At 39.5% G+C, this 25997-nt stretch overlaps 1 protein-coding gene across 5 annotated transcripts in view; it reads left to right on the top strand.

Annotated features, from left to right (window-relative positions):
- Positions 1-25997, top strand: part of sbf2 (SET binding factor 2) — an 87263-nt gene that overhangs the window by 51818 nt on the left and 9448 nt on the right. For 3 of the 5 annotated variants that reach the window (XM_024295213.2, XM_024295211.2, XM_024295212.2), the window contains exons 17-33: positions 1474-1542; positions 7792-7962; positions 8125-8396; positions 9701-9873; positions 10100-10173; positions 13966-14161; positions 14667-14794; positions 16544-16719; positions 16846-16979; positions 17068-17269; positions 17904-18100; positions 18208-18348; positions 21374-21457; positions 23817-23891; positions 24930-25108; positions 25258-25434; positions 25735-25836. In XM_024295213.2, coding sequence (XP_024150981.1) covers positions 1474-1542; positions 7792-7962; positions 8125-8396; positions 9701-9873; positions 10100-10173; positions 13966-14161; positions 14667-14794; positions 16544-16719; positions 16846-16979; positions 17068-17269; positions 17904-18100; positions 18208-18348; positions 21374-21457; positions 23817-23891; positions 24930-25108; positions 25258-25434; positions 25735-25836 — 2550 coding nt within the window. The remainder of the gene's footprint in view (positions 1-1473; positions 1543-7791; positions 7963-8124; positions 8397-9700; positions 9874-10099; positions 10174-13965; positions 14162-14666; positions 14795-16543; positions 16720-16845; positions 16980-17067; positions 17270-17903; positions 18101-18207; positions 18349-21373; positions 21458-23816; positions 23892-24929; positions 25109-25257; positions 25435-25734; positions 25837-25997) is intronic. The other 2 variants (XM_024295214.2, XM_024295215.2) reach the window with 1 other exon arrangement.

The raw sequence follows: 25997 nt of genomic DNA, 5'->3' as shown, positions 1-25997 counted from the left end.
AAGGATTTCACGTGATAAGAATGATTGATTATGTCATTTTTTAAGAGGTACGACCTGCACGAGAAGACTTCGAGTACAACTGTATTCTGCCCACCACGGCTGACTCTCTGTTTCCTCCGACTTCTTCTTTCTTTCCATCGGAATGAGGCTATTTAGCTCAAAAGTGACGCGTTTCTGTCTGTTCTGTCTATCCACTTGTTGTTCTGCTTGATTGCAGCCCATGAACTGCTTTGACCTGCAGTTTGCTAGGGATGCTGATAAACAAAGTTTTGGTGCAGTTCCAGGAAGCTGGAACATTTTACTGAAACCCAAATAACTTGCAAAAAAAAGAAAGAGAAAGGGGGGCTTAGAACAAGAAAAATAAAACAAGCTATGTCTTTTAATCTATGGGGGGCCAGGCTTTCATGTGTTTTGCATTTTCCCTCCTCTGTACATTCTTTTTGAGGAATGGTTGTAACGGAGGCCCCCTCGCAGAGCACTATCAGAAAATGCTGCGTTCCTCCGCCTGTCTCTTTGTTGCATATTAAACCGTGTAAGGAAGATCTCTCTTTTTTCTATTTCAAGCAGTTAAAGAAAAACAAAGCGTAAAAATAGTTTTTTAATCAGATTTTTGTCATGATAGCTGTCCTGCTGGGGGCTATGAGGCCCTGCAGCAGGTCAGAATCACTAGAGTTGTTTCCTGCAGCTCCTCTTTTCTTTACAGATTTCAACAAAAAAAAAGTAATAAATTCCCCACATAGTTTATAAGCACTAAAACCTGCGAGTAGACATCTCTAGTGTATTTCTACAACTGTTAAAAGTCCGGTTTGGGCTCCAAAGCCTCTAACTTCAGCCATCTTAATCCACTACTTACTCCAAAACACAAATGTGAATTTTTGTTTAAAAGTGGCACATTTTCAATAGTTTTTCCATCCAAAAGCTCTCTGCAAGTGGCTACCCAATGCTTACGACATGTTATGGCCAGAACTTTATTTTATGCAACATCTTGTCAATGGTTGAGTGAAAGTCGCATGGCATGCATCTTGTTTAGACATACTGACAATTTTGAAAATTGAAGACAATTGTGTCAAGGCGAATTATATAAGGTTATTGAAAGCATCTGTCCGAATAATAAAGTAGACCAGAGTGGCTTTGGCAAGCTTTTTTCTTAGCCCCCGCCAGACTTTATATAACACTTTCTGTTTTTTTGGAGGATGGATTCTTGCACCTCCCGCGCTCTGTCCAAATCTGATATCTGCGTTGATTATTATTAACAAGAATTTATTCACTGAAAAGCAATATTTCATCCAACAATTGGAAAATGATTCAGGTTTTTTTTTTTTTTTTTTTATTAAAATGGTTCTCTTCTAAGTTTATCAAAGACAAATGATGTGTAGTTCCAGTGTTTTCAGGTGATGAAAATGTTGTGGGTCAACTTTGGTTCCTCTGAACATACCAGTGTCATTCATTTCTCTCCTATTGTTCCACCCACAGGACTGTTCCGGTTCGGAAGAGTACACCATAGCTGCAGCGCTGCTGCCTCTGTCCACGGCCTTTTTCAGGGTAAGAAAATGCACTGAATCTGTGTTCTTAATAATGTTTCCAGTAAGCAAATAACATGTAGTTTTGATCTTTACGCTGAAGTGTAGAACTCATCACAAATATAAACAAATGTTTATGCACTCTGTTTGCCCTTTTGAAAAATCAGTTTATGATAAAACTAATTGTTTTACTCATGAGACATCATTGTCAGATATACGTCATTCTCAAGAATCTCATCATTTATCAACCCTGTTGTCTAGTTCAGACTCCTCTGTTGTAGCTGGAGGATTGTCACCTTGTCTCAACCTTTGACCTTAGCTGAACCTGAGACATGTTCATACTTAGTGCATCACGTGCAAGCCCCCACAATGAAGTGTGAAGAACTGGCTGCAGTATTTGGCTTGCAAATCATATCATCAGGCGGCAGCTGCAGCGTTTGCTACAGCTCCATCCTCTCAGCTTGCTCGTTGCTATGGGGACAGACACAACGGTTCACTCTGTCCTTTTGCTGGATACCAGGTGCCATGGGAGCTGGCTCACTGTCTTCTCCCACATGACTCCTCTGGTTCACATTAGCACCAGCTGATTAAATGATAGGAGAAAAAAAATCATGCGCTGTATTTTGGTGTTTCCTAGAGCCCACAGCACTGAAAATAACTCCTTCCCATTCTTCTGATCACTGTTGGTAAAGTTACAGAACAATTATCGAAATCAATCACAGTTATTGCACACCACAGCTGTAATCCAACCATTTTCCCTCAGATGATTAGAAATGACATTTTGTATGACACTAACTGGTAAATAGAAGCAAGTGGGCTAAATTTAGAGAGTTTTTCCTCAAATGATTGAAAATGCAGACATAAAGTAACAATGCTTGACCAAAGTGGTGAAAAGTAAAGTGCAAACAGAGAGGAGTCTTTTCAAACTTTAGTGTAATTGTGATTACCAAATGTCATCAAACAAAAACTGATAATAGGGCTTTGAAATTATTTACTTACACTGTTCAAAATATTTTAAGAGATTTAAGTTCATAATTCACCTCTGAAATTAGGCAACATGGTGTATTTTATTCATGCCAAATCTCATTTATGTATTTATTGTTAATGGAATGCCCCTTGAGATGCAACATCTCCTTTTCAAGGGGAACACAAAGCACAGAACAATGCAACAAATCCAAAAACACACACATTTAAACATATATGCACATATACACCAAAATAATTTTGGCTATAGACAAAAAGGCGAGACAAACTTGCTCATACACAAAGCTCCCCTCTCTCGTTCAAATGTAGGATAAAAGTTAGACGCCAGATGCTACATAAAGTTCAGCAAAGTTCATGCCAACCGTACCAGCACCGTGGATATTGGATATGGGTGGATATTTCCGATTTCTGTCTTGTGCTTTGTTGCTGACATGTGTTTTTCTTTTTAATTTGTTTTTAACTTGTAAAGCACTTTGGGCTGTACAGAAGTACATGAAAAGCGCTTAACAGATAAAGATTGATTGATTGAATGACAGTATGCCCACAAATAAGTATAATAAAAAAATATATATATTAATAATAAAATGTATTCTAAGACAGCTCCTTGTTAATTTAAATATAGCTGTCTTGTGAAACAGAAAATACAGTATCTGTCAATTCTGAAAGTTTAAATTTAAGAATATTGTAAAATAAATCTCTTGTAACAAAAAATATTTAAAGTTGTAAAACAGCCATTTATCAACTGCATAGACAAAAATCACAATTTAATTCTTAAACTTCTTCAAAATAAAGTTAAAAAGGTTAAATGTTTACTGTTCCCATGGAATTTTAGAAGTTAGGCAGCAAAACACTATTTTACATGTAAAAAAACATACTTGGTTAAAGGTTACTTAGTACTGTTGAGTTCCTTCTCAATCTGCTACATTTTTTTCATACTTTCAGTAGCGCTTAGATCAGGAAAAGCAGCTTTCATTGGATAGTTGATATATTTTCCTAGTTAAATGTTGGCAACCAATATTTTATGAAAGATTTCTGCACTGAGGCGCCTGTAAATTTTGCCTAAACAAAGAAAACTGTGCTTTATGAATGATTTGCAAAATATTATCTTAATCCTGCACGCCTGCCGTCAGGTGACCTGGATAAGTATAGTTTATCTAAACTCCACACACCTTTTGTACAGTGGCCTTTTGTCAGATGTTAGCTTTTATATTTTTGTTCAGAGTGCCAGTTCCTCTGGCAGTCATTATCTACTGAGGGATCGGTTCATCAAGGGATAAACTGGCTTCTTTGACTTAGAATCTGTGGTTTTTTTTGCCCTTTAAAGTTTCACATGATGTGACTTCTCGTAATTTGAATGTGTCACTAGAGTTAATGTCAGCCTGAGGATATCACAGCTCTGGGGATGAGTTACTAAAGAAGTTCACTGTCGGCTTTATATCAAACTCAAGTTATGCAAGATATGTTTCTTTTTGCGTTCTGTAATAATTGTGAGAGGAACACAACATAAAATGGAAAAATAAACAGCTAAAAGGCTAACATGTTGCATTATAGAATCTACAGGTACCACAAAAGTATTCTTTCCTCACTTTAATATTTGAGCAGAAATAAAAGTGGTGTTAATAAAATACAAAGAAACAATGTTATCAGTGCTTCTACAACAATCTTCCACCATTGTGTGTTTAATGAAGGTCAACTGTTGTGTCAGACTGCTCTCCCGCATGTTCTCCTCACAAGATTTACTGACGCATTCCGCGACCTTTTCCGTATTTCAGAAATATTTTGCTTTTCGTCCAACTTTCATCTTTTATCAAAGCATTTCTGTCACTTGCAGATTTGTTTTTTGCACAGTTACGGTGTAAAGATGCCATGACGGGTTTGTTTGCTAGCTTCTCTTTCAACATGTTATTCACAGTTTGTTCTATGGGAATGAATACTCTAAATACAACGTCTGACTGGAGGCATTTCATGGTTTAAGCATTCAAATAGTTTTCCCCATCGAAACTCACTGACGCTCGTAAGGTTGCAGAAGTGAGGAGAAGAAGGAGATGGATTGTTTGCAGGTCGGACATGCTTTTGAATCGAGGACTTGCCCAGAAATAATGATTGTTTTGGTATCAACATTTCAAGAACGCTCTCAATTGTTCCAAGAAATGTAAATAATTCTGTTGTCCAAAGGCTAGCGATGATGCAGACACAAGAGTCTTCATTCATTGTTTCTCTTAAAGCAGTCACATTTCAGAGCGAATCTGCTGTGAACCTCTTAGTCGGTCCCAAGTGCTCAAAACAAGATCCCAAACCCTGATAGCCTCATTCCTCTGACCCATATGCAGCATTTCTCCTATCTGTCTCCCCTTGGTATTTTTCCACTTGTTTTTCGCCCTTTCTTCTTCAACCTTGCATTCCTGCTTTTTGTTGGTCACAAAGCCAGATGGGTTCAGTAGTCATAAACTCCCTCCTTCCTCTTTGTTGCCTACTTTCCTTTCCTTTCCTCCTCCCTTTCCTCTCTTCTCCAATTCCCTGTCCTGACTTCTTTGCACATCTGCATTGTGGACGTCTTTACAGGCTTTTGCGTACTATCATATTAGAAGCAAACGACCCCGGTCACATTGACCTAAAGGCATCAGTAAAGTACAGCTCGGCTCAATATAGAAAGCACTTGCTCTTGCCCCCTACACAGACACGCACACATAACCTCTGCCGCTAGAAACTTAACAGACTAATCTGACAAAAACGTATGAGAGGATCTGGAAAACTGTTTCTTCTTCTTATATACGTCACTATATACTGATGGTTTTCTGTTTAACTCCGTTTCTTCATTTCTGTTACATCTAACTCGTATCATCTGTCTTTAGAGTATTTTTAGCCTCTCTGATTTACCTCTTGTTTTTACATTTTGACGATTCCCACATTTGTTAATGCTCACATAAAACAGAATGACAGCATAGGGAAACTGATCATCTGTCTTTCTAAAAGAACTGCTATTGTAAACAAACAGTCATTCATGTCATTTTAATGCGGGCTAATGATTTGCTGCACAGGGCGAAGGAGGTCCGTGTATAACTCAAGAATTTAGATGGAGTTTATGGTCAGTTGATGCATTTATTCCTGCTGGAGGTTTGTTGTTCTAAATGTCCATCAAACACTTTTTTTTCTTAAATCCCGAAACAGTTGAGAAATGTAACACACAGAAAGAAAGCTCACCCTCTTAAACAAAGTTCCATTTATTGCTGTATTGAAGACATTTTAAGTGCTTTTTGTGTTTTGTTTCTTCCTCCACGTTCCTTTTCACATTCAAATAACAAAAACATGTTTTTGTCTCTTCGTTTCATCTCTTTTTTTAGGAACCAATAAGGGGTATATTTAGATTAGAGGGGCCAATTTAGAGTCTTGTAGGTGAAGTGGGTGTTTTTTTTAACGTAGAGTTGAAGTCGTACACATTTCTGTGGGGGTTATTTTGTTTCCAATTATCTTGACAAAGGTGTGCCCTCCTTTATCATTTTTGTTCAAAATTTGGTTTAATTTGGAGATCTCCAGTAGATACTAATAAGGTTCACCCATAAAAGCTGCTAAGATGGAAAAAACACCTCCCAACTGGAGTCATGGTCCACTTCCATTAAATCATTTTTTCTTTAACTACTATTCCTACTGTTTGATTTTCAATCTGCTTAAAATATGCAGCCGTTTCTGTGATAGACAAATGATCCCACTTCCTGCTCACACCTCGAAACGACCTTATTACTGTGTTAGGTAATGTCCAGCAGTTTCCTCTGTTATTTCCCTGCAGGATGCTGTTGGCTCTGTCCTTTAACACCTTAAAAACTCATAAAAGCTGGTATGTCATGTTTTCCCAATAAGCAACTCCTGGGTTTTTAGTCAAACATATTAGGTAACAACAGGAGTAAACACTTTGATTACTTTTCAGCCTGTTTTTTCAATATTTTAGTTGTTTTCATCAATTAAACCAGATTTTTTTCCAATAACAGAGTGATGTAGTGTGAGTAACTTGCATGTGCTACTCAGTATAGTTCTAATTAATTCTAGGAAAAATGTAGGTAGGTAATTGCAATCGAAGCACAAGAAATGTAAGTTGAGACATCGACACCTACGAGCTCAGAGCAGGATCCCGAAGACACGGAGACTTTCCTGCTAGCAGAGCGGTGATTGCTACTGTGTGGGCATTAGCTCCAAGCTCTTCTCTCTCCTGGCGTTTGGCCATCACACTGAGAGTCGAGCTGTTTTGGTTCCGTCTGTTGTAATTACAGTTAGCCCTCCACCACACACACACACAGAGCCCTCATCCTTCACAGGAAAACTTTGAAGTGATAATAGAAACCACTGGATTGTGTCAGACCCAGAGGAGAGAAATCAGAAGCTAATCTAATAACATGGTTGAGTCTTACATGTGGCTCAAGGCTCGGCAGGAAGATGGACACTCGGTAAAAGTTTGATTTTGTAGATGATTATTTCATCACACTGCACTTCTGCTGAGGCTGTATTATGCTTAGTCCTTCAGCGTTAGTAACATTAGTACTACACATGAATTGAGCTGAGCTCCTTAACCTCTTTTTAGTGGCCAACAACAGCTGATTTACTCCACAGACCACACTCAAGAAAAACAACGCTCCCAATGTTTTAAGTGTAATGCCTAATAGAGATTGATTGATTTTTCTTTAAGCTTCAATAGTGCCTTTTTTATTGATTGTCGTCATTCTGGCTAACCCATCTCATGGAAACCTCTTAAATCATCAGTGGAATGAAGGATCAACCTGCTCCCTCGGAGCAGCCACAGAGAGAGAATTGCCGTGGCGATATTTTCTATCCCACAGTGGAACGCCCCCTGCCATGTTCCACCATGAACTGTTGCTCTGTGGCTTATTTTGGCCGCGCAGCGCTCGTTAGCTCAAACCAAGGGTGACAAAGTTATGTGTTTGGAAAAAACAGCATTGAAAGAAAATGCATAATTTAAAATTTATCGATGGAATAAAAAAACATGACATTTATTTTCAAATTAAGCTTAAAAAATAATTCTTTGCAATTTTAGGCATAGCAACCAAACATCTGCTTTGAATTTTTTGCTGTCAGTTATTTTCTTTACTTTATATGATTATTTTTTCCCCCTTTTATGGCCATCTCAAAGGCCTGTGTCATCTCTTCTTCACATCATTTTCCAAATGTTTTAGTGGAAAAAATGACGCAATTTTTAGAAATCAGTGTGTGATCATTGAATAGGCCGAGTCAGCAAAGTGAGTTTTGATTTATTCAGCATTGTTCTCCTCCGTCTGTGCAGAGACTTGCTGCTGGAGTGAACCAGTTTGCCTACACCTGCATACAGGACCATCCTGTCTGGACCAACCAGCAGTTCTGGGAATGTACTTTCTATAGTGAAGTCCAGAGCCAGATCAGATCGCTTTATCTCAACACTCCGGAGGAAAAAGGAGGAGCCTCCCTCAGGATCATGGTAAAACACGTCCAAATGGTTAAGCAACATTTTAAGATGTAAAATGTATTACCTTCATCTAAATTATGAAAAGAACAAACAAATAAGTTATACTGATCAAGTTCAGTTCTAAAGCACATAGTGACATAAACTAAATTCCTGTGTCTGTTGTGGCCTTTTCAGGATGAGGGCCACGTGCCTGCAGCCAGCAGGGGCGAAGAGCAGACCGCCATGGACCTGGCAGCCGAACAGCTGCGCTTGTGGCCCAGCCTGAGCAAAGAGAAGCAACAGGAGCTGGTGAAGAACGAAGAGAGCACAGTTTTCAGCCAGGCCATCCACTATGCCAGCCTCATGGTTTACCTGCTGGTTCCTCTGGACACCAGCAAAATCAAGCTGCTGCGCAGCACACCCGCCGCTGACTGGGAGAGTGGCAGCAACAGCATTGTGACCAACAGGTTTGAAACCTGATTCTTCAGGTCATAAACGTTTTTATAGCTTAAAATCTGAATTTTAATGTTTTCCTTGGAGAATAGGTAAATACTTCAATGTTTTGGGAGAAACATTATTTTTTTTTCTTCCTCAAAAGTATGTGACTTTTGCATAAAATTGAGTTATGCGTGTAGGTGGATGTTACACAATTTACAGTCTACATGATACCTTTCTTTTTAGCCAAATGCAGTGCAGCTAAAGTCAGTTTCCATCCCACATGCATCCTGTGGGCCCACACCACTGCTACTGCAGAAAACTGCATGAGCTGCAGTTTCCTGCGTTGGGATGTGTCTTTAATTGGCCTCAGGGATTTTTTATCCAGCTGCAGAGTTGCCTAAATGCAGAAAAAAACAATTTTATGAATCCCATTTAAATTAAAACTGCTTTTAGTTGGACTTGTAAAGAAAAACTGCTCCTCAAGAATAGGGGTTCCCTTTTTTTTTCGGATTTAAAATTGATCTAAAAGTTAAAAAATAAATAAATAAATAAAAAAAGATTCCCACATTTTTTGTGTGGTAAAGTTTACTTACTTTAGCAATTTTATGAATTTCTTAATAATAAGCTATAATTGCAGCTGTATTGACATTTAAGAAACACTTGAGTACATAGTAATTGCTAAAGATAACAGTTGTGTATTCATGTTTTTGAATCAGCTTTCTGTATTTTAGCCTTATTTCATTTAAGATGAGCAGAAATGTTGCATCCATTTTATGAGAACAGAATTTATCCATCAAAATCTCAATTTTTCAATTCAAATATTATGACCGTCAATATTCCTGCACATTTATACTCAGTATACAGTATTACCTTGACTTATTAAGGACCTTGTGAACATCACTTAATTACCATTACCAAACTCCTGGATTTGCTTCCACCATACGAAATGGAATTCCCAACACAATTATTAAAATAATAACAACATGAAATGGTTGAATTAACCATTTTTATTTTAAAGTGATGGAACAAACATGTTGGAAGAGTAAACAGCATCAAATTAACAAAACATTCACAGCAATTTTCTCTTGTATTCTTGTATTTTATCCTGTATTTAATAAGCCATTTTTTTGACAGTATTGAAAGTGATACTGTCTATTTTTAGAGACCGACGTGTACGGTAATAGCTTAATACCGCACAAGCCTACTGTACATTGCTAAGATAATCTGCACATCACTAGCACTTCAGATATGCCAGCTACTTTTCCACCGTAGTGTTTTTTTAAATGTGTCTTACTAAAACCTTTGTCAATGGGGTTGTCACTTCTGATTTCAGCATCGCCGGGAGTGTGGCGGAGAGCTTTGATACAGAAAGCGGGTTTGAGGACTCCGAAAACAGCGACGTGGCCAACTCTGTGGTCAGGTTTGTCGCGCGCTTCATCGACAAGGTGTGCACAGAGAGCGGCGTCACACAAGAGCACATCAAGAGCCTGCACAGCATGATACCAGGTGCAGAATTCACACTCAGTCACTGCCCAGATTCCCATCAGCTTTCATTTAGAACATCGATTGAACGTGTGTATTCTTAGCTGCGGCTAACATCCGAAGAAGCCAATGAGTTTATTAGGTCCTGATGGATCAAATGACAACCCCCCTCCTCCTCAATGTGCATAAATACATGTACACTCATGTGTGTGTGCAGACAGTGAAACTTATTCCTGCTTCTCTCCCAAAGGCATTGTGGCAATGCAGATGGAGACTTTAGAGGCAGTTCATAGGGAGAGCAGGAGGTTGCCTCCCATTCAGAAGGTGAGTGACACTGACCAGGATTTGTCTGTCTTACTGAATTTATGCAATTCAATTTAGTTCCTGGGCAGAAAACCAGCATGAAACTGATATTTCTGGGCATTGAATCGAAAAAGCTGTAAAATAAAAGCCAACATTTGGGTCAAAATTACGTACAGGTTTATGTAATCAGTGGTTACAATACATTGCTTTTATTAGCATCAACAGCAGTTTGGCAACAACAAAGTTATCTAACTTTGAAATGGCTGCAAATCTTGCCAAACGGTGAGTCAAAGGTTCAATTCCCAAATTTGACATGTGATGCATCGTTAAGCAAACTTCACATTGCCTACATTTGTAAACTGAATAAAAGGAAGTGCCTAAGAACCCACTCAGATGAAAATTGTTTGCGTATATAAAGAAAAGTAAGTTCAAAATTGCATTTCAGAGTATTTCTTTATTGAAATTGTTGCAAATTACGAGCAGACAAAGAAATGCCGTTTGAAAAAGATTATTTTAAGTAGAAAATACGCTGGAGAGATCACAAACTCCCTGCTTTAAGCTCTTAGCAACAGGGAAGGGGGGGCGGGGTTGCTCAATGCCAAAGGTCCCATCAGTCAATGGTGAGTTTTCTAATGAGCTAGTGCTGCTCTGCAGTAGCTATGTCTTAGAAAATGACTTTTTTTTTTGGGCCAAAAACGACATAACCATAATTAGAACTCCACGGGGAACTATTTTAAAATGGATCAAAAGATGATCAGAATAAATCTTCAATGAATGTTCATTTCTGTCTATGTTGAGTTTCTTCAGACTTCTAAATTTGGCTTGCACTCACAGATTGTTTGGCTGCAGATTGCCAGGTCTTTTCCAGCTCCACCGTGCCAGCTCAGTTCTTCACTAGTTGGTCTTTAATATTTGGCCATAAGTCTGCCAGCTCCTGTAAATTCAATAAAAAAAATAAAAGATGGACGACATGTCAGCACCGCTTTCGGAGCAACCACAGTGAACAGTCTGTCTGCTGTTCACGTGTTTAACTGAGAAAACATTTTCTGCCCTGAACTGCCAACCGCCTGCATCATGCCAAAAGAAGAAGAAAAAAAATAGAGATTGTCACCAGATTCATGATGAATTTGTTTGGAGGCAGGGAAACTAAAATAAAACACTAAGATGCTCCTTTTGAGTAGCCAAGATTTGCTAAAGTAAAGAGATGCATGAAGGGTTTAGTCGAGGACAAAAGGCCTTTAATTTCTGTCAAGTCAGTCAAATGTGGAGAAGGATGCAGTGTCTCTCCTTATTTAAATGTGGAAACGTTGAAGAAACTAACATTGTGTTTCAAGCATCATGATTGTTAAATTTTCATTCTGTCCACTATTGAATTGTCCCTAATATTCCATGATATCTCTGATAGCAAAGTACATTTCCTTCAGTTTTTACTTTTTTTTGTCTTTGATCTGTAAGTCATCATGCTTTCCATACCAGAGCTTGATAATTAGATGAATACAGCATGAACATTTGCTAAAAAAAAATCCAAGATAATAAGAAAAGGCAGAGGCAGAATGGAAAAATATGAACTAAACACCATCAGGGTTTATAAAAATAGAACACTTGGACTATTTGTTGGGTTACTACAAACAAAAGGAGAGACATTTGCGGTGATCTTTGAGGAGAAATCATTGTTGCTCATTAATAACAGAAGGGGTTATAGAACCATTTCCAAACAAATTCTGAAGTGAGAATTATTGTTCACAAGTCGGAAACATTCATAGGATTTTGGAAAGTCTGTAGAGTGATCATCCCAGCAAGACAAAAAAACCCAAAGAGCCACATCAGAGTTCCCTGCAGATTAAATGAATGTGTTAAACTTGAATCCTTTCACAGAACAATTTGAACAAGATTTTAAAAATATATTTTCCAGAATGACTGCCAGCACAAAAGCCATTTTTCTCTCTAAAAGAACAGAGATGAAAAATCCAACTCAGCATAGTGGCCTTGTGCCATCTTCTCAGCTTATATTTAAAAAAGCAGTGATGATTTGGGCTTGTGCAGCTGGTTTTTAGGGAACCCTGTAGCCTCATAGTCATCCTCTAACTCCTGTGTTTGCTCTGCACAGAATGAATTGGAAGTTCAGTCCAGGCCAGCGCTAAAACTCAACCGAAATCAGGTCATGCTGGGACAGGAGAGCTGGGGGAGGAAAAAGGAAGAAAAATGTTGCGGTGGGGACTCTTAAGAAAACGCCAACAAATGTCATTGAACTAAATTAATCTGTAAAACTTTCTTGCTAGCACATAAGAGCTCATGTCATACAGAAAATACTCACTGAAGGGAATTATCTACAATCTAATAAATCCCAGGAAGTACTGCTTACTGTTTTACGTTGGAATTTTTGCTTTAAAATTAAGTTTTCCAACTTTAAATATGTTGTACATTGTCATGTGATTTTTAACATGTAACTCTATGTTTTAAAATATAGTTAAAGACCCACTCTGATCATCTTTTCTAAAGTGTTACCAGGGGTTTTTTAATTATAATTTATGCAGTTTTTATGTAAAATCAAAAAATCTGTAATTTTCTAGAACATAATTTCTGCAGAGTCCCAGTTGTATTAGAAAATCTTCTCTGAGTTGTGGGCGGTTTGTTTTGAGCCAGATTTCAGCTCAGAAGAGGAAAGTAAAGATGTACATGGATCTATTTGTCTGCAAGTGGATGCATCAGAATAGAGCAGAGCAGGGAGCTTGTGGCCTGCCCAGCATTATTTCCTACAATCCTTTTCAAACAGCATTTTTTCCATCTACTCCTGATTCACAAAAATTCCAATAAAGAAATACTGGGAAATGCAAATTTGAGCCTAATTTTGTTTAAATGTCCTCTATTGTCAGAAAAAATGCCACAAAAAGACCAAAAAGCATTTTTCATTAGAGTGAGTCCTTTAAAGTAATTTATTGTGTCCTGCTACTCAAGTCCTTATGATCCATTCACACCGAACGTGATTCGCGTGTCATGGCGTCAAGCACATTTTTTGACAGGCATCAAGCACTAAATTTAACATGTCAAAAGAGAGGTGTACGACGCATATTTTTACTCCTGAATTGCGTACAATGCGAATGCAGCATTAGTTTGGAAGAACTATATGAATCCACAATGTAAAAAAAAAATTAAAAGAACCTTGTAAACCCATTGAAGTATTCCTCTCTGAAAGATTTAAGTGTGATTTCTGGAAAATGTAAAGCCATTACCTGCTAGTTTGACACAGTTTTCATTTTTAGATGATTGTAAAGAAAAATAAGGAACTCAAAAAGTTTTTTTTTTTTTTTTAACCCGAGAGTTTCATTCAAAAGCTTCTACAGAATGTTAAAAGGTTCATGTCTGTCAGTATCCAAAAGTTCAAAACACAAGGTGAACAGCAGCCTTCTTTTCAATAAACCTCAACCATTTCAGCTTAAAAAAACAGATTACACATTATGCACGAACGCCAAAATGTAAAAATGATCTCTTTAGAGAGTTGGAAATGTTTCCTCTTGGATGATTTTAGTTTCATAAGGTTATTTGATTGCTGTGTGGTTAGTGCACTTTTAAGATCAGTGTTTTTGATGATTTTCACATGAAGTTTTTTCCAACAAGGCCATTTTGCACTCTGAATTGACAGTGGAATGATGAATTTATTTTTTAATCGGATTCTCTGACGTAAATGTTTCAACACACCCTGAGCTTTCTGTGCCTTTATGTCAATCAAAAAAGCCTGGGTTTCAGCGCGTACGTGCTTGCAGTCAGGTACACTGTTGCTTGGGTGTTCCCTGCTGAGGTGCTCTCTCCTTTCAGCCCAAGATTTTGCGTCCAGCTCTGCTGCCTGGAGAGGAATTGGTGTCGGAGGGACTGCGGGTGATGCTGGACCCAGACGGCAGGGAAGAGGCCACTGGGGGCCTCCTCGGGGGCCCCCATATTCTACCAGCAGAGGGGGCCCTCTTTCTTACCACATATCGCATAATCTTCAAAGGCATTCCTCACGACCCACTAGGTATTTACTGATTATGAAGTAAAACTAGCTCAGTGACCTTGTGGTAGAGTGTCCGCCCTGAGTCTGGGAGATTGTGGGTTCGAATCTACAGTGGAGTCATACCAAATATATTTAAACTAGGGCATCGAGCCTCCCTGATTGATACTCAGCATTAAGTGATTGGATTTACGGGTTAAAGCATCATATTGCTTCCAAGTGCAGCTGTGACTGTAGCCCACCCCTCCCCCAGACGATAGGTCAAACTCAGAAAAACAAATGTTTCCACTCTCCATTGTGTGACAATATTTGGACTTTGTCCCTTTGAAAGAGTCCCTTTTTGTTTTTAAATTAAGAACTGCTTTAAATTGAGGCTCTTTTTTTAATTTACCCAATCTTCATATTTTAAAAATGTATTTCAGATTACGTCTAACTTTTTTCAAGATCCTTAAAATTAGAGCATTTTGGTTAAAATGTTGGATTTAAAAGCAGTCTACTCAGAGAGATCTTTGTCCTTGTTCATCTGCAGTGGGAGAACAGACGGTTATCAGAGCCTTTCCTGTGTCCACTCTCACCAAAGAGAAGAAGATCAGCATCCAGAACCAGCTGCAGCAGCACATGCAGGAAGGCCTGCAGCTCCGCTCTGCATCATTCCAGGTCCACATTCATTCAATCTATATGAGGGAACGATTCTTCAAAACTTCAAAATCTGTCATGTTTATCATAGATAAACTTCAACTGATTGTAAAAAGAGAGTTCATGAAATCACATAGTATAATTCTTAAAGTATGTACTCGTTCATTGGTGCAGAAAATAAGTTTTTGATTATTAACAAAATATCCCCTCGATATTTTGTAATGTAAATCTAGTGCTCAATTACATAGATCAAACATTCCCTGTTGCTTTAGCTGCTGTTTTGGTTCATTCCTCCATTCAGATCTTCAGATTATTCTTGTTGCTAGTGTCCTTTGACAGCTCTTTGGTCTTGATCATGGTGGAAAGGTTACAGTCTGACTGTTTAAGACTGGAAAGAAGAGTTTCATAAAGAAGAAGTAACAGAATTCTGGCTTGTTTGTTGGGGCTAAACACTTATTTTCTACACTGTTATACAAATACATTCTTTGTTTTTGCATTTTCTTTATTTGATTTTTTTTTCAATTTTATCTCTCCCAGTAGAACCATTCACATAAAGAAAATTACAGACATCTCATCTTTTTAAGACTGACTGACAAATAGTATTTTCTATTAATAATGTTAAGTTGTTTTTTATGATAGGATTTGGCTTCTATTAAATTTTGCAAATTCTTTTACAAGTAATTTTTTTATCCTTGTTGATACTATTGATTTACCACAATATCAAATCATGCATTTTTAGTTTTTAGTTCTAGGTTTACTGAAGGGACTGATAATAAATTCAACTGGTATATTTTTAGATATGGCCTTTCACAAAATGCCTTTCCGAGTTGTTTAAGTTAAAACCACAGCAACATTTTTTAAGAATTGTTTATGCAATTATTTATTACAAAACAGTCAACAACCATAGAAACACAGGATTTACTGATATTTTGAGTCACTGTAGCAGAAGTAAACCTTAGGGTTTATTTTTTACACAAATAAGAAACAACATTATTCAGAGAAACCAAGTTTTTCAATGAGCAATAACCTGGTCATTACTGGTCACCCAGTACATTAGTAGTTGACTTCTACTTTTCAAGCAAGACTAACCCTCAAAGGCTTTCTACCAAAACCTTCTGCTTTAGCTCACCTGTTGAGCTGCTTTTTTACCCTTAAAAGAAAGTTTAGACTAAACACACAGGAAACAGCACTTCTCTTTGCTACTGCAAGAACAAACTAACAATCATAAGTTAGCAACAAACTACGACTCCCTGAATCAGTTCTTTGCGATCAGTTTTAGAGGAAAGTCTCAAAAACCAAATAAAGTTCAACAAACTCTTACAATGGCGCCCTGTCCCTTCGCAATTTCTCATACAACAGTTGCAACCAGCGCAACGAAATACAGTCAAAGTCAACGGAAAACCCAGTTGGTATCTGACACTCAGGCAGGCTGCTCACATTAAATCCCAGCTGCGACAAATGAACAAGGTTTATATAACAGACCCACTTTCAAGGTTGATGAGGCAGAGTTGAAGGCCAGTGAAACCGGGCAGCTACAGCACGCCAATGGGAGGTGGAAGAGTGCATAGAACGCCAGATGTGGAACTCTGCAGTGCATTCTTTAAAGAGAGCATTTAATACACAAAAGAGAGTCAGCCCATCAGCTCTAAAACTTGTTACTGTTAGGTCATAGATTTTATTTGCAGCCATTTTTAGGGGTTCTTGTTTCTATCCTCAGGTAGACATATTGTTGAGTTGTAACACCTGAATTGTGATGGATTTCTCTTGCAGTTAATCAAAGTGGCTTTCGATGAAGAAGTGAGCTCAGAGATGGTGGAGATCTTCAGGAAACACCTCCAGAGAATCCGCTATCCTCAGTCCGTCTTCAGCTCCTTTGCCTTCGCAGCAGGACAAACGACCCCTCAACTGATCCTTCCAAAGCAGAAAGAGCGAAACACTGGCCTCAAGTAAGTCGTGCCGCTTTTGGGAAATTACTTCAGAGCTTCCTGTTTACTGGAAATGAACCAGAAGTTTTATTTTGAAATCCTTCTGACTCTTCTCTGCGCATGACCTCTGATTTGTGCTTCATACAGAACACTGTCCAAAACAATAGTCAAAGGAGCTAAAAGGGCTGGAAAGATCACGATGGGCCTTGGTAGTCAGAGCTCACTGAAGAAGGCAGACAGAAGCAGCAGGATGATCTATCACGATGACGATGACCTATCAAGTGAGAGAAATTAACGAGCACTAAAGGAGTCAAAGTGGAGATACGAAAACAGACAATTAGGGAATGTTCCTGTCATTTTTGTCTGCAGTATCGGATGATGGCGAGCCTCCACCTAGCAGCACTTTGCGAGCGTCCGAGAAGTCCACCATGGAGCAGCTGGTAGAACAGTCTTGTTTCCGTGACTACCAGCGTCTGGGCCTGGGCACCATCACCGCCAGCTCGTCTCGCTCCAAGTCGGGCGAGCAGTTCAGGATCACAGCTGTAAACAGGCTGTACTCCCTTTGCCGCAGGTGATCCAGCTCTCACAGAAAGCCTTTGTGATTCGCACGTGTCTCCATCTACAGCAAAGGGTCTTTATTTCCCAGTGCTGATGCCGTTAGTTGCCGCTCGGTCCAAAAATAAGTCAACACCTGCGTTTAACTAAACAAATAAGCAAAAGCTTCCCGGTGGAAAAGTACAGCAGTGATTAATATTTTCATCTGGCAACAGCAGGTTGACTTCCTGAATATTCTCACTGAGCTGCTTCTTCCATCAGGACGTGGGTATTTTCTTCCCTGGTGGCACCAGCATATTCCATAATGACAGTGCCAGGATTAATCAGACTCAGCATGTGGAAGAGTGGTTGGTCACCAGAGTCCAAACAAAACCTTCATTTGCAAACTTTGTGATGAGGAGAAGACTCAACAGTGCACCGGCTCTCCCAGCATTATTTTAAGATTATGGAGAAACAAAAGTAAAGTAAAGCTCTGGATGAAAATCCATGTCTAAGGCTAGTGTGTGCCATTAAAACGCTCAAATCTGACTGAAAACGCAGGAATAAGTCAATTTATTCGGCTACATCTCAACTCTACCACCGATTTTACATGATTTCTTCATTGTTGGTATTTTTGTTGCTGAAATGTCTGTATTTGTTGTTGTTTTCAGCTACCCTGCACTATTAGTTGTTCCTCAGGCTGTGCAAGACAGCAGTTTGTATAAAGTGGCCCGCTGCTACAGACACAACCGGCTGCCTGTATTGTGCTGGAAGCATCCCCGCACCAAAGCAGTCCTGCTGCGCTCCGGAGGCTTTCACGGCAAGAGTGTGGTGGGATTGTTCAAGTCGCAGAACCCCTCCTCAACCTGTGAGCTTCCTGTCCGAATGAACCTTAACCTTTAAGGTGTTTCTTATTGTGTTTTATGAAGAGATCTGTCATTTGATTTGATTTTGTATTTCATGTTTTGCCTTCAGCCCCCGCGTCATCCTCGGATTCTTCTAGTAGCCTTGAGCAGGAGAAGTATCTGCAAGCTATCCTCAACTCCATCCCCGTCTACTTCAAAATGAATGGAAATAACACACTGACCAACCGCTCCCTCATTGGGCTCTCACCAGGTAACCAAAGAGCAACATTCCTAATAAACCATGTTAATGTACGTATCCAAAAAAAGTATTTAGTCAGCTACCAATTGTGCAAGTTCTCCCACTTAAAAAAATGAGAAAGGCTTTTCATTTTCATCATAGGTAAACCTCAACAATGAGAGACAAAATGAGAAAAAAATAAAGAAATTCACATTGTCTGATTTTTAAAGAATTTATTGTTAAATTATGGTGGTAAATAAGTATTTGGTCAATAACAAAAGTTCATCTCAGTACTTTGTTATATACTCTTTGTTAGCGATGGCAGCAGTCAAACATTTTCTGTAAGTCTTCTCAGGGTTTTCACAAACTGTTGCTGGTATTTTGGTCCATTCTTCCATGCAGATCTCCTCTAGAGCAGTGATGTTTTGGGGCTGTTGCTGGGCAACATAGACTTTCAACTCCCTCCAAAGATTTCCTTTGGGGTTGAGTTCTGGAGTCTGACCATGCCACTCCAGGACCTTGAAATGCCTCTTACAAAGCCACTCCTTCTTTACCCGGGCAATGTGTTTGGGATGTCGTCATGCTGAAACACCCAGCCACGTTTCATCTTCAATGCCTTTGCTGATGGAAGGAGGGTTTTACTCAAAATCCGACAATACACAACCCCATTCATTCTTTCCTACACGGATCAGTCGTTCTGCTCCCTTTGCTGAAAAACAGCTCCATAGCATGATGCTTCCACCCCCATGCTGTAGGTAGGTTTGGTGTTCTTTGGATGCAACTCAGCATTCGTTCACCAAACAGTAGAGTTCTAACCAAAAAGTTATATTTTGAGTTCATTTGACCACAGGACATTCTCCAAATCTTCTTCTGGATCATCCAAATGCTCTCTAGCAAACTTTAGACGGGCCTGCACATGTTCTGGCTTTAGCAGGAGGACACGTCTGGCTCTGCAGGGTTTGAGTCCCTGATGGTGCAGTGCAGGGGTATTCAAATCCAGGCCTCGAGGGCCGGTTCCCTACATGTTTTCCAACCAACCTTCTATTGAAGCTCCTTATTGGCTAAACATACCTGATCCTGGAAATTAGCAGCAGATAAGGCAGGATTTCTGGAAAACCTACAGCAGAGAGGCCCAAATCAAGGCCTCGAGGGCCAGCTTCCTGTAGGTTTTCCAGAAATCCTGCCTTATCTGCTGCTAATTTCCAGGATCAGGTATGTTTAGCCAATAAGGAGCTTCAATGGAGGGTTGGTTGGAAAACATGTAGGACACCGGCCCTCGAGGCCTGGATTTGAATACCCCTGGTGTAGTGTGTTACTGATGGTAGTGTTTGTTACTTTGGTCTCAGCTCTCTGCAGGTCGTTCACTAGGTCCCCCCGTGTGGTTCTGGGATTTTTGCTCACGATTCTTGTGGTCATTTTGACCTCACAGGGTGAGATCTTGCAGGAAGCCCCAGATTGAGGGAGATCATCATTGGTCTTGTATGTCTTCCATTTCCTATTAATTGCTCTCACAGTTGATTTCTTTACACCAACCGGCTTACCTATTGCAGATTCAGTTCCCAGCCTGGTGCAAGTCAATAATGTTGTTTCTGGTGTCCTTAGACAGCTCTTTGGTTTTCGCCGTAGTGGAGCATGGAATTTGAGCTTGTGGACAGGTGTCTTTTATAGATAATGAGTTCAAACAGGTGTCATTAATACAAGTAACAAATGGAGAAGAGAAAATCCTCTTACAGAAGAAGTTACAGGTCTGTGAGAGACAAAAATCTTGCTTGTTTGTAGGTAACCAAATACTTATTTTACATTTATTTTTATATATTTATTTGAATAAACAAATACTTTTTAATACCTAAACTATCAGACAATGGTATTTTCTGGATTATTTTTCTCATTTTGTCTCTGATAGTTGAGGTATTCCTATAATGAAGCTTAAAGGCCTCTCTCATATTTTTAAGTGGGAGAACTTGTACAATTGGTGACTGACTAAATACTTTTTTGCCCCACTGTATATCAATAATGTTTACCTAAAACTATACCTTTTTAATGAAGTTCATAAAGCATCCAACATCTTTTGATAGATTTGAAGTTCAGTCGTTTTCTGTAGTGTTTTAATTCATTTTATGAACTGTGATATAAGAAGAGCGGTAATGATGGACTTTCCCAGCGCGCCCTCCTCATGGGCCTGCCTGCGCAGTCGCTGAAAGCAGAGCATGTAAGTGGAATTCGGCCGATAGCGTTATCAGTTATCACTGATGCTCGCTGCTTGCTGCGGGGGGCATGAGAAAGGGCTGTCAAAACCAAACAAAGTGAAAGTCTGGTAGCTCTGTGCAAGTCCGTCCGGCTAATCACAAACATCTAAAATGCCTCACCAGAGCTGTCTGTGCAATTCATGAACTTAATGAGCTCAAAAGTCGCAGTGAGACTAATTAGTTAAATAATTTGTCTTCAATGATATACTTTTTTGTTTTAGCTATGATTAAAATCAACATTTATGGATAATTCACGTCTGTTTTGAGTTGACAGAAACACATGAATGTGTTGTATTCACATGAGCCCTTTATTCAGTCAAACCTTTCTCCAGAGCCCTCCCTCGACCTTAATTTGCGTCTGAGTGGCGGCGGCTCTGCCGTGGGAAGTACACAATTTCATTTGCAAAGGAGGCAGAGGTTGCACAAAGTTCATTCCTGCTGATAAAAAACAAAAAGTGCACACTTGCACTCCTCCGATCTATTTATGTTCGTTTTCTTTCTGAATCGCAGGTTGTCATCGCTTCCTTTCTGTGTTTCTGTTGGTCAGCAGTTATGATGCACCTTCTTTGCTTTACAAAGTCTGTTTATGTGTGTGAGACAAAGAGAGGGACTGTGTGGAAGGCTAAATCTGATAAATAATAAGAGTTCAAAGGAAGTGTGTACAGTGAAAGGTTATGTGAGAATAAGAGGACAACCCATCCATCTCCCGCCTTCACTTACCCTCAACATACTGTAGTAAAACTCTAACTAATCAAGTATTCCAATAAGTAGGCAGCATACATGCATTCATCTTTATTTTCTCTTTTCTTTAGGGAGTGAAAGAAGAACATCCAGAATGCCAAAGATGGCTCCCGTCCATTTAGAGATCCCGTTCTCAAATAGCTTTACCAGAGGAGGTGAGTGATTCCTAATGTTTCCTTCCCCACTCGATAAACCTGTGTTGCTCCTGCTATCAGGTAAAATAATTAAACCCATCTGTGAGATGACTTCTGATTTCTAAAGGCAGCAGAGAGAATGTGTGTGGCTCTACTAAAGTAAGATTAGGTGACTCCATCAGTTTGCCAGCAACCCTTTCCCCAAAATAGGTGAAACAGGCATTTCCTACGTAAACTGGAGGAATCGTAAAAAACCAAAGACGGAGGAAAACATATTAAATGTCCGTTTTAACGATAGATACCTGCAAATCTTGTGTCCTCGACTAAAAGGCTGTGCTGGAATTTGCATCGTCTGAGAGGGTCTGTGGCTTTCAGCATCGTTTTAGAGTATTAATGCTAATTGACTATTTATTAGTGGAAACAGAGGGATTTACGGTTCTTTGCAAGAAAACTCAATAACATCTGTTGTACAAACCATAGTTTTCCCAACACGCGAGCTTTGCGGTAAGTTTTTCCTTCAGATGAAAACTCGCCGTTCTGTTATGGTGACACACCACTGTGACTGCTTGTATTGGAATGTGAACCCAAGAGGAGCAATAACAGAACTTAGTGTTTTGACTCGGAGACTGGGCATGTCGAAGCTGTTAGTCACTGCTTCGCAGAGAGGTCAAAGGCTGAGGCTTTATCCAGACTGACTCAGCAAAGTACTGAAAGCGAAGATACATGACCCAGAATGCTTTGGGGGTTACTCTCCACTGTCTTACATCCACTGAGCTGCCAGTAAGCAAATATGCAAGATAAGATTATTTTGTTCAATTTTCATTGAGGAATTTGGGTTTTAAAGACCCTTTTTGAGGAAAATCATGTTTTTGGTGTTTTAACATGTTCTTCTAGCATTTTTCCCGTGGTGGAGGACAAATGTACAGAAAATTAAAAATTCTGATGCATCTACTTATAGACAACTGGATCCATGTAGGTCTTCGTTTTTCTCTAGCTTGTTTTAGCATCTGGCTCAGAATTTTACGGCTGGATTCCTCACCATTTTTTGTTGCACTGGTTATGTGGAGTTAGGGGTGTGAGGGGCTGTAAGCTAGTGGGAGAGCTCTCAGCAACAGGGAGGGGAGGAGGTTGTTTCACACCAACCTAGAGGCAAATTTCTGATGAACCACTGTCTCTTTGCAGAAACTATGTCCTAGAAAACGTAACAGGTTTTCTGATTTTGGCTAAAAACGACATAATAATTATTAAAAGACCACAAAGAACGTTCTTGAAATATATCTGAAGATAATTGTAGTGGGTCTTTAAAGATCAAGATGTAGGGCTGGGTTGATAAAATCAATAAATTGATCTGAATTGATCTAAGCTTAATAGATAAATAATCGATCCATAAAAATAAAAATCGATCTGCTCCATAAAGCTAAACTCCTCTGGCTTGATGCTAACGTATAATGGGATTTCTCATAGGACAGCTAATGCTAATGCTCAGTCGACCTAAACATACATTGCTGACTAAATGAACAACATTATAAACTCACAGGCATGAAATTCCAAACTCTTTTAATGAAACATTTTTTAAAGTAACCATTTGTAATCCAAAACACCTTTTTTGCTCATACCGTCTTCTTCTGGAATAAGGTGTAATGCTATAGGGCGATCGCCACCTAGTGGCCAAACTGAAACGCCCTCCAGGAGAAGCTGAACAATTGTTGGAGCTTCTCTGCATGAGAAACCACATAACACTGTAAGGTATTAACAATCTCATTATAATTTCACTAAAACATTTTACAGAATGTGAGCTGTATCAGATTAATATGAATATCTTTAATATATATGTATAGATTAGTAATGTATTTCTAAACAAATCTGTATAAATGTGTTAGCCATGTAAACTCAAAATTGAATTGAATTGAAATGAATGAGTGGATTAAAAAAATAATCTGAATCAATTGAACCAATCCAGCCTATTGCGTATCAAATTGAATTGATTGTGGAAATGAATGGCGATACCCAGCCCTAGTAAAAAGTTCAGTATATTTGATATGTTTTGCCAGGCTAACCTATTATATCGTCTACTTTCTTTTAGAAGATTAAAGGGGTTAAACAACTGCTTAACCCTTAGTAAAAATTACAATAGCTTAAATAATTTACATTGAAAGAGGGGAAGCAAAAAGATATGTTAAAAAGAAGTTAAGATTCCTGCAGCTTGTGTTGAGGTGGGCATGCTTCAATGGTCAAGAGCCTGGTCATCTCTACTACAATCAGTAAGCATGCGCAGTAATAATTAAGCATTTATACAAATCAGAGTTATTCTCAAACCTTATCTTTATAGAATCTTGTAGTGGTCGGTATGACGCTGATAATATTTTGCCCTCATTCTCAGTGCTTGAGTACACAGATAAACTATTCACTCACTCAAACCCAAAGCCCACCGCTAAGGAGAGAATCCTCGATCAAGGTATGGTGAAACTGCCGGTCGTTTCTCCCTTTCTAACACATCTGTCGAGCCTTCCCATCTTCTGCTCTTTTTTTTAAGCCCCCTTCCCTGCAGATGGTTACTAACCAGGTCACCGCAACGGGCTGCAAGCCTCTCACATCTTATGGATCGTAGTACTAATCTCTTCTGGGAGCTGTGGTTTTTCACAAACCAGAAAACTCTTTCTATTGTGTTTTTTTTTCTCCTATTGATGCGATGCCTCAGCATTGCCAGCTGTGGTCAGTTAGAAACCAAAGTCCAGATTGAGGGTTGGAAAGAAAAAAAAAAGCTGTTTGTCACGACACACAATTGATAAATCACATGAGAAGCCTTTGCAACTCTGCAGTTCAGAGTAAAAATACTCTGTGAATAGAAGTGAATTAGTGCTGAGGAAGTCATCTGTGACGCTCAGTCATGACTTCTTGTCATCGCATCATATTTTTAGGCGCAACAGTTTATATCTGTGAAGAAAGTTGCAGACAGCATTTATGTTGGCTTCAGTTTCGGCACAAACCCGTAGACTTGTTGAAGTATTTTCTTGTACTGAGAAGAATTTCATCCTAAACGATCCAAGGCTGTTTTTTTTGTAACTGACTTGTTGAAATCAGGTTACAGATGTTGCAGCTAATAGCCCAACGCATGACAACGGCATCTATTTGCAATGCATTACTGTGAAAAATCACATCCTTCCTGATTCACACTGTTTAGAAGTTGCTGCATGCTGGTTTTCAGAGAAATGTCTTTTTCGACTTGTTGACTCGCCGAAGATTCCTGCAACTTCTGCTTTTAATATCTCAAAGCATCAGGTTCTTAGAGGCGACCGCTTTGTTGCTGGGGCGGAAGGAATGAAGGTGTTTACATAATCCCGGTTGAACTGCCGTGCACGTCAACATGGTCGGCATGCCGAGCACCGTTCATCACGCAGTCTTGAGTTTATTTGACGGCGTGTGTACATCAGTGGCATTCAAACAAGCCAGCTTCCGCGCATGTGTCTAAACCTTTGTTTGCAAATGTTTGCAGGCATGTGGGCCAGCCTGCGCTCCAGCAGCAGACTGAGTCAGCATCCGTCAATGGCACAAGTGGGCGCCAAGCTTGCAGGGAAGGATCTGGCACCCCCTGCAGGGAGCAGCAGCCTGCAAGCGCAGCTTCTCAAGCATCAGGCGGCTCTTTACATCTTTGGGGAAAAGTCGCATCTGAAGGTGAGGAGACCTATGAATGAGATTGTGCATCAAATATGTGAAACAAATCTTACATATCCTAAACATACATGATGATCAGCTATAAAACACTTGCTTGTTTTGCATGTTTTTTATACTTTTGTAAGTTCCATGTTTTTAAATTCCTGCAGGGCCTTAGAGTGGACTCCTCTCTCAACTGTGAACTGGTGCCGGTGGAGTTTGCAGACACGAGGCAGGCGAAGGCTTCCTTTAAAAAGCTGCTGAGGGCCTGCGCTCCCAGCTCCACCCCATCCGACTCAGAAGACTCTTTCCTTAAAGCCCTGGAGGAGTCCGAGTGGATGCAGCAGGTAAACGAACCAAACAAAAACCACCACAGGCTTTATTATTTAATAGAGTGACTGTGTGAGAATGATTCAGCAGTCCTGAGTATGAGGCTATCATCACGGATAAAATATGTGAAGAAAATCTCTCATAAGCCAGTTTCCCAAGAGAAACTCAATCATGGTAGCAGCATGCCGGTCATCTCATTGACCTCCAGGAGCCAAACCGGACATACTCTGCTGTTGACTTTGGAAAGTCATTTATTAGTCAACCAAACACAGTGATGTATTCACAGTGGGTTTATTTTATCACTCCCCCACCAACAGCTTCACAAGATCCTGCAGCTGGCGCTGTTTCTGGTGGAGCTTCTGGACAGCGGCTCATCGGTTCTGGTCAGCCTGGAAGACGGCTGGGATGTTACCACACAAGTGAGAAAAATGCACCTTCTGTATCTACTCTAATATTATTCAGTTGATCCTACTCAGCTTCATATCAGTCATCTTTCAACTTTTTGTAAATTAAACTCTGTATTTGTTTACCTGAGACTCAGGTGAGCAGCAGATGTGTCCCTGATCTTCCTGAAGGTTTT

The sequence above is a fragment of the Oryzias melastigma genome, linkage group LG3, assembly GCF_002922805.2.
Source record: "Oryzias melastigma strain HK-1 linkage group LG3, ASM292280v2, whole genome shotgun sequence".
NCBI classification, from domain to species: Eukaryota; Metazoa; Chordata; class Actinopteri; order Beloniformes; family Adrianichthyidae; genus Oryzias; species Oryzias melastigma.
The sequence above is the reverse complement of the archived record's forward strand: the minus strand, read 5'-3'. Positions and strand labels throughout refer to the sequence as shown.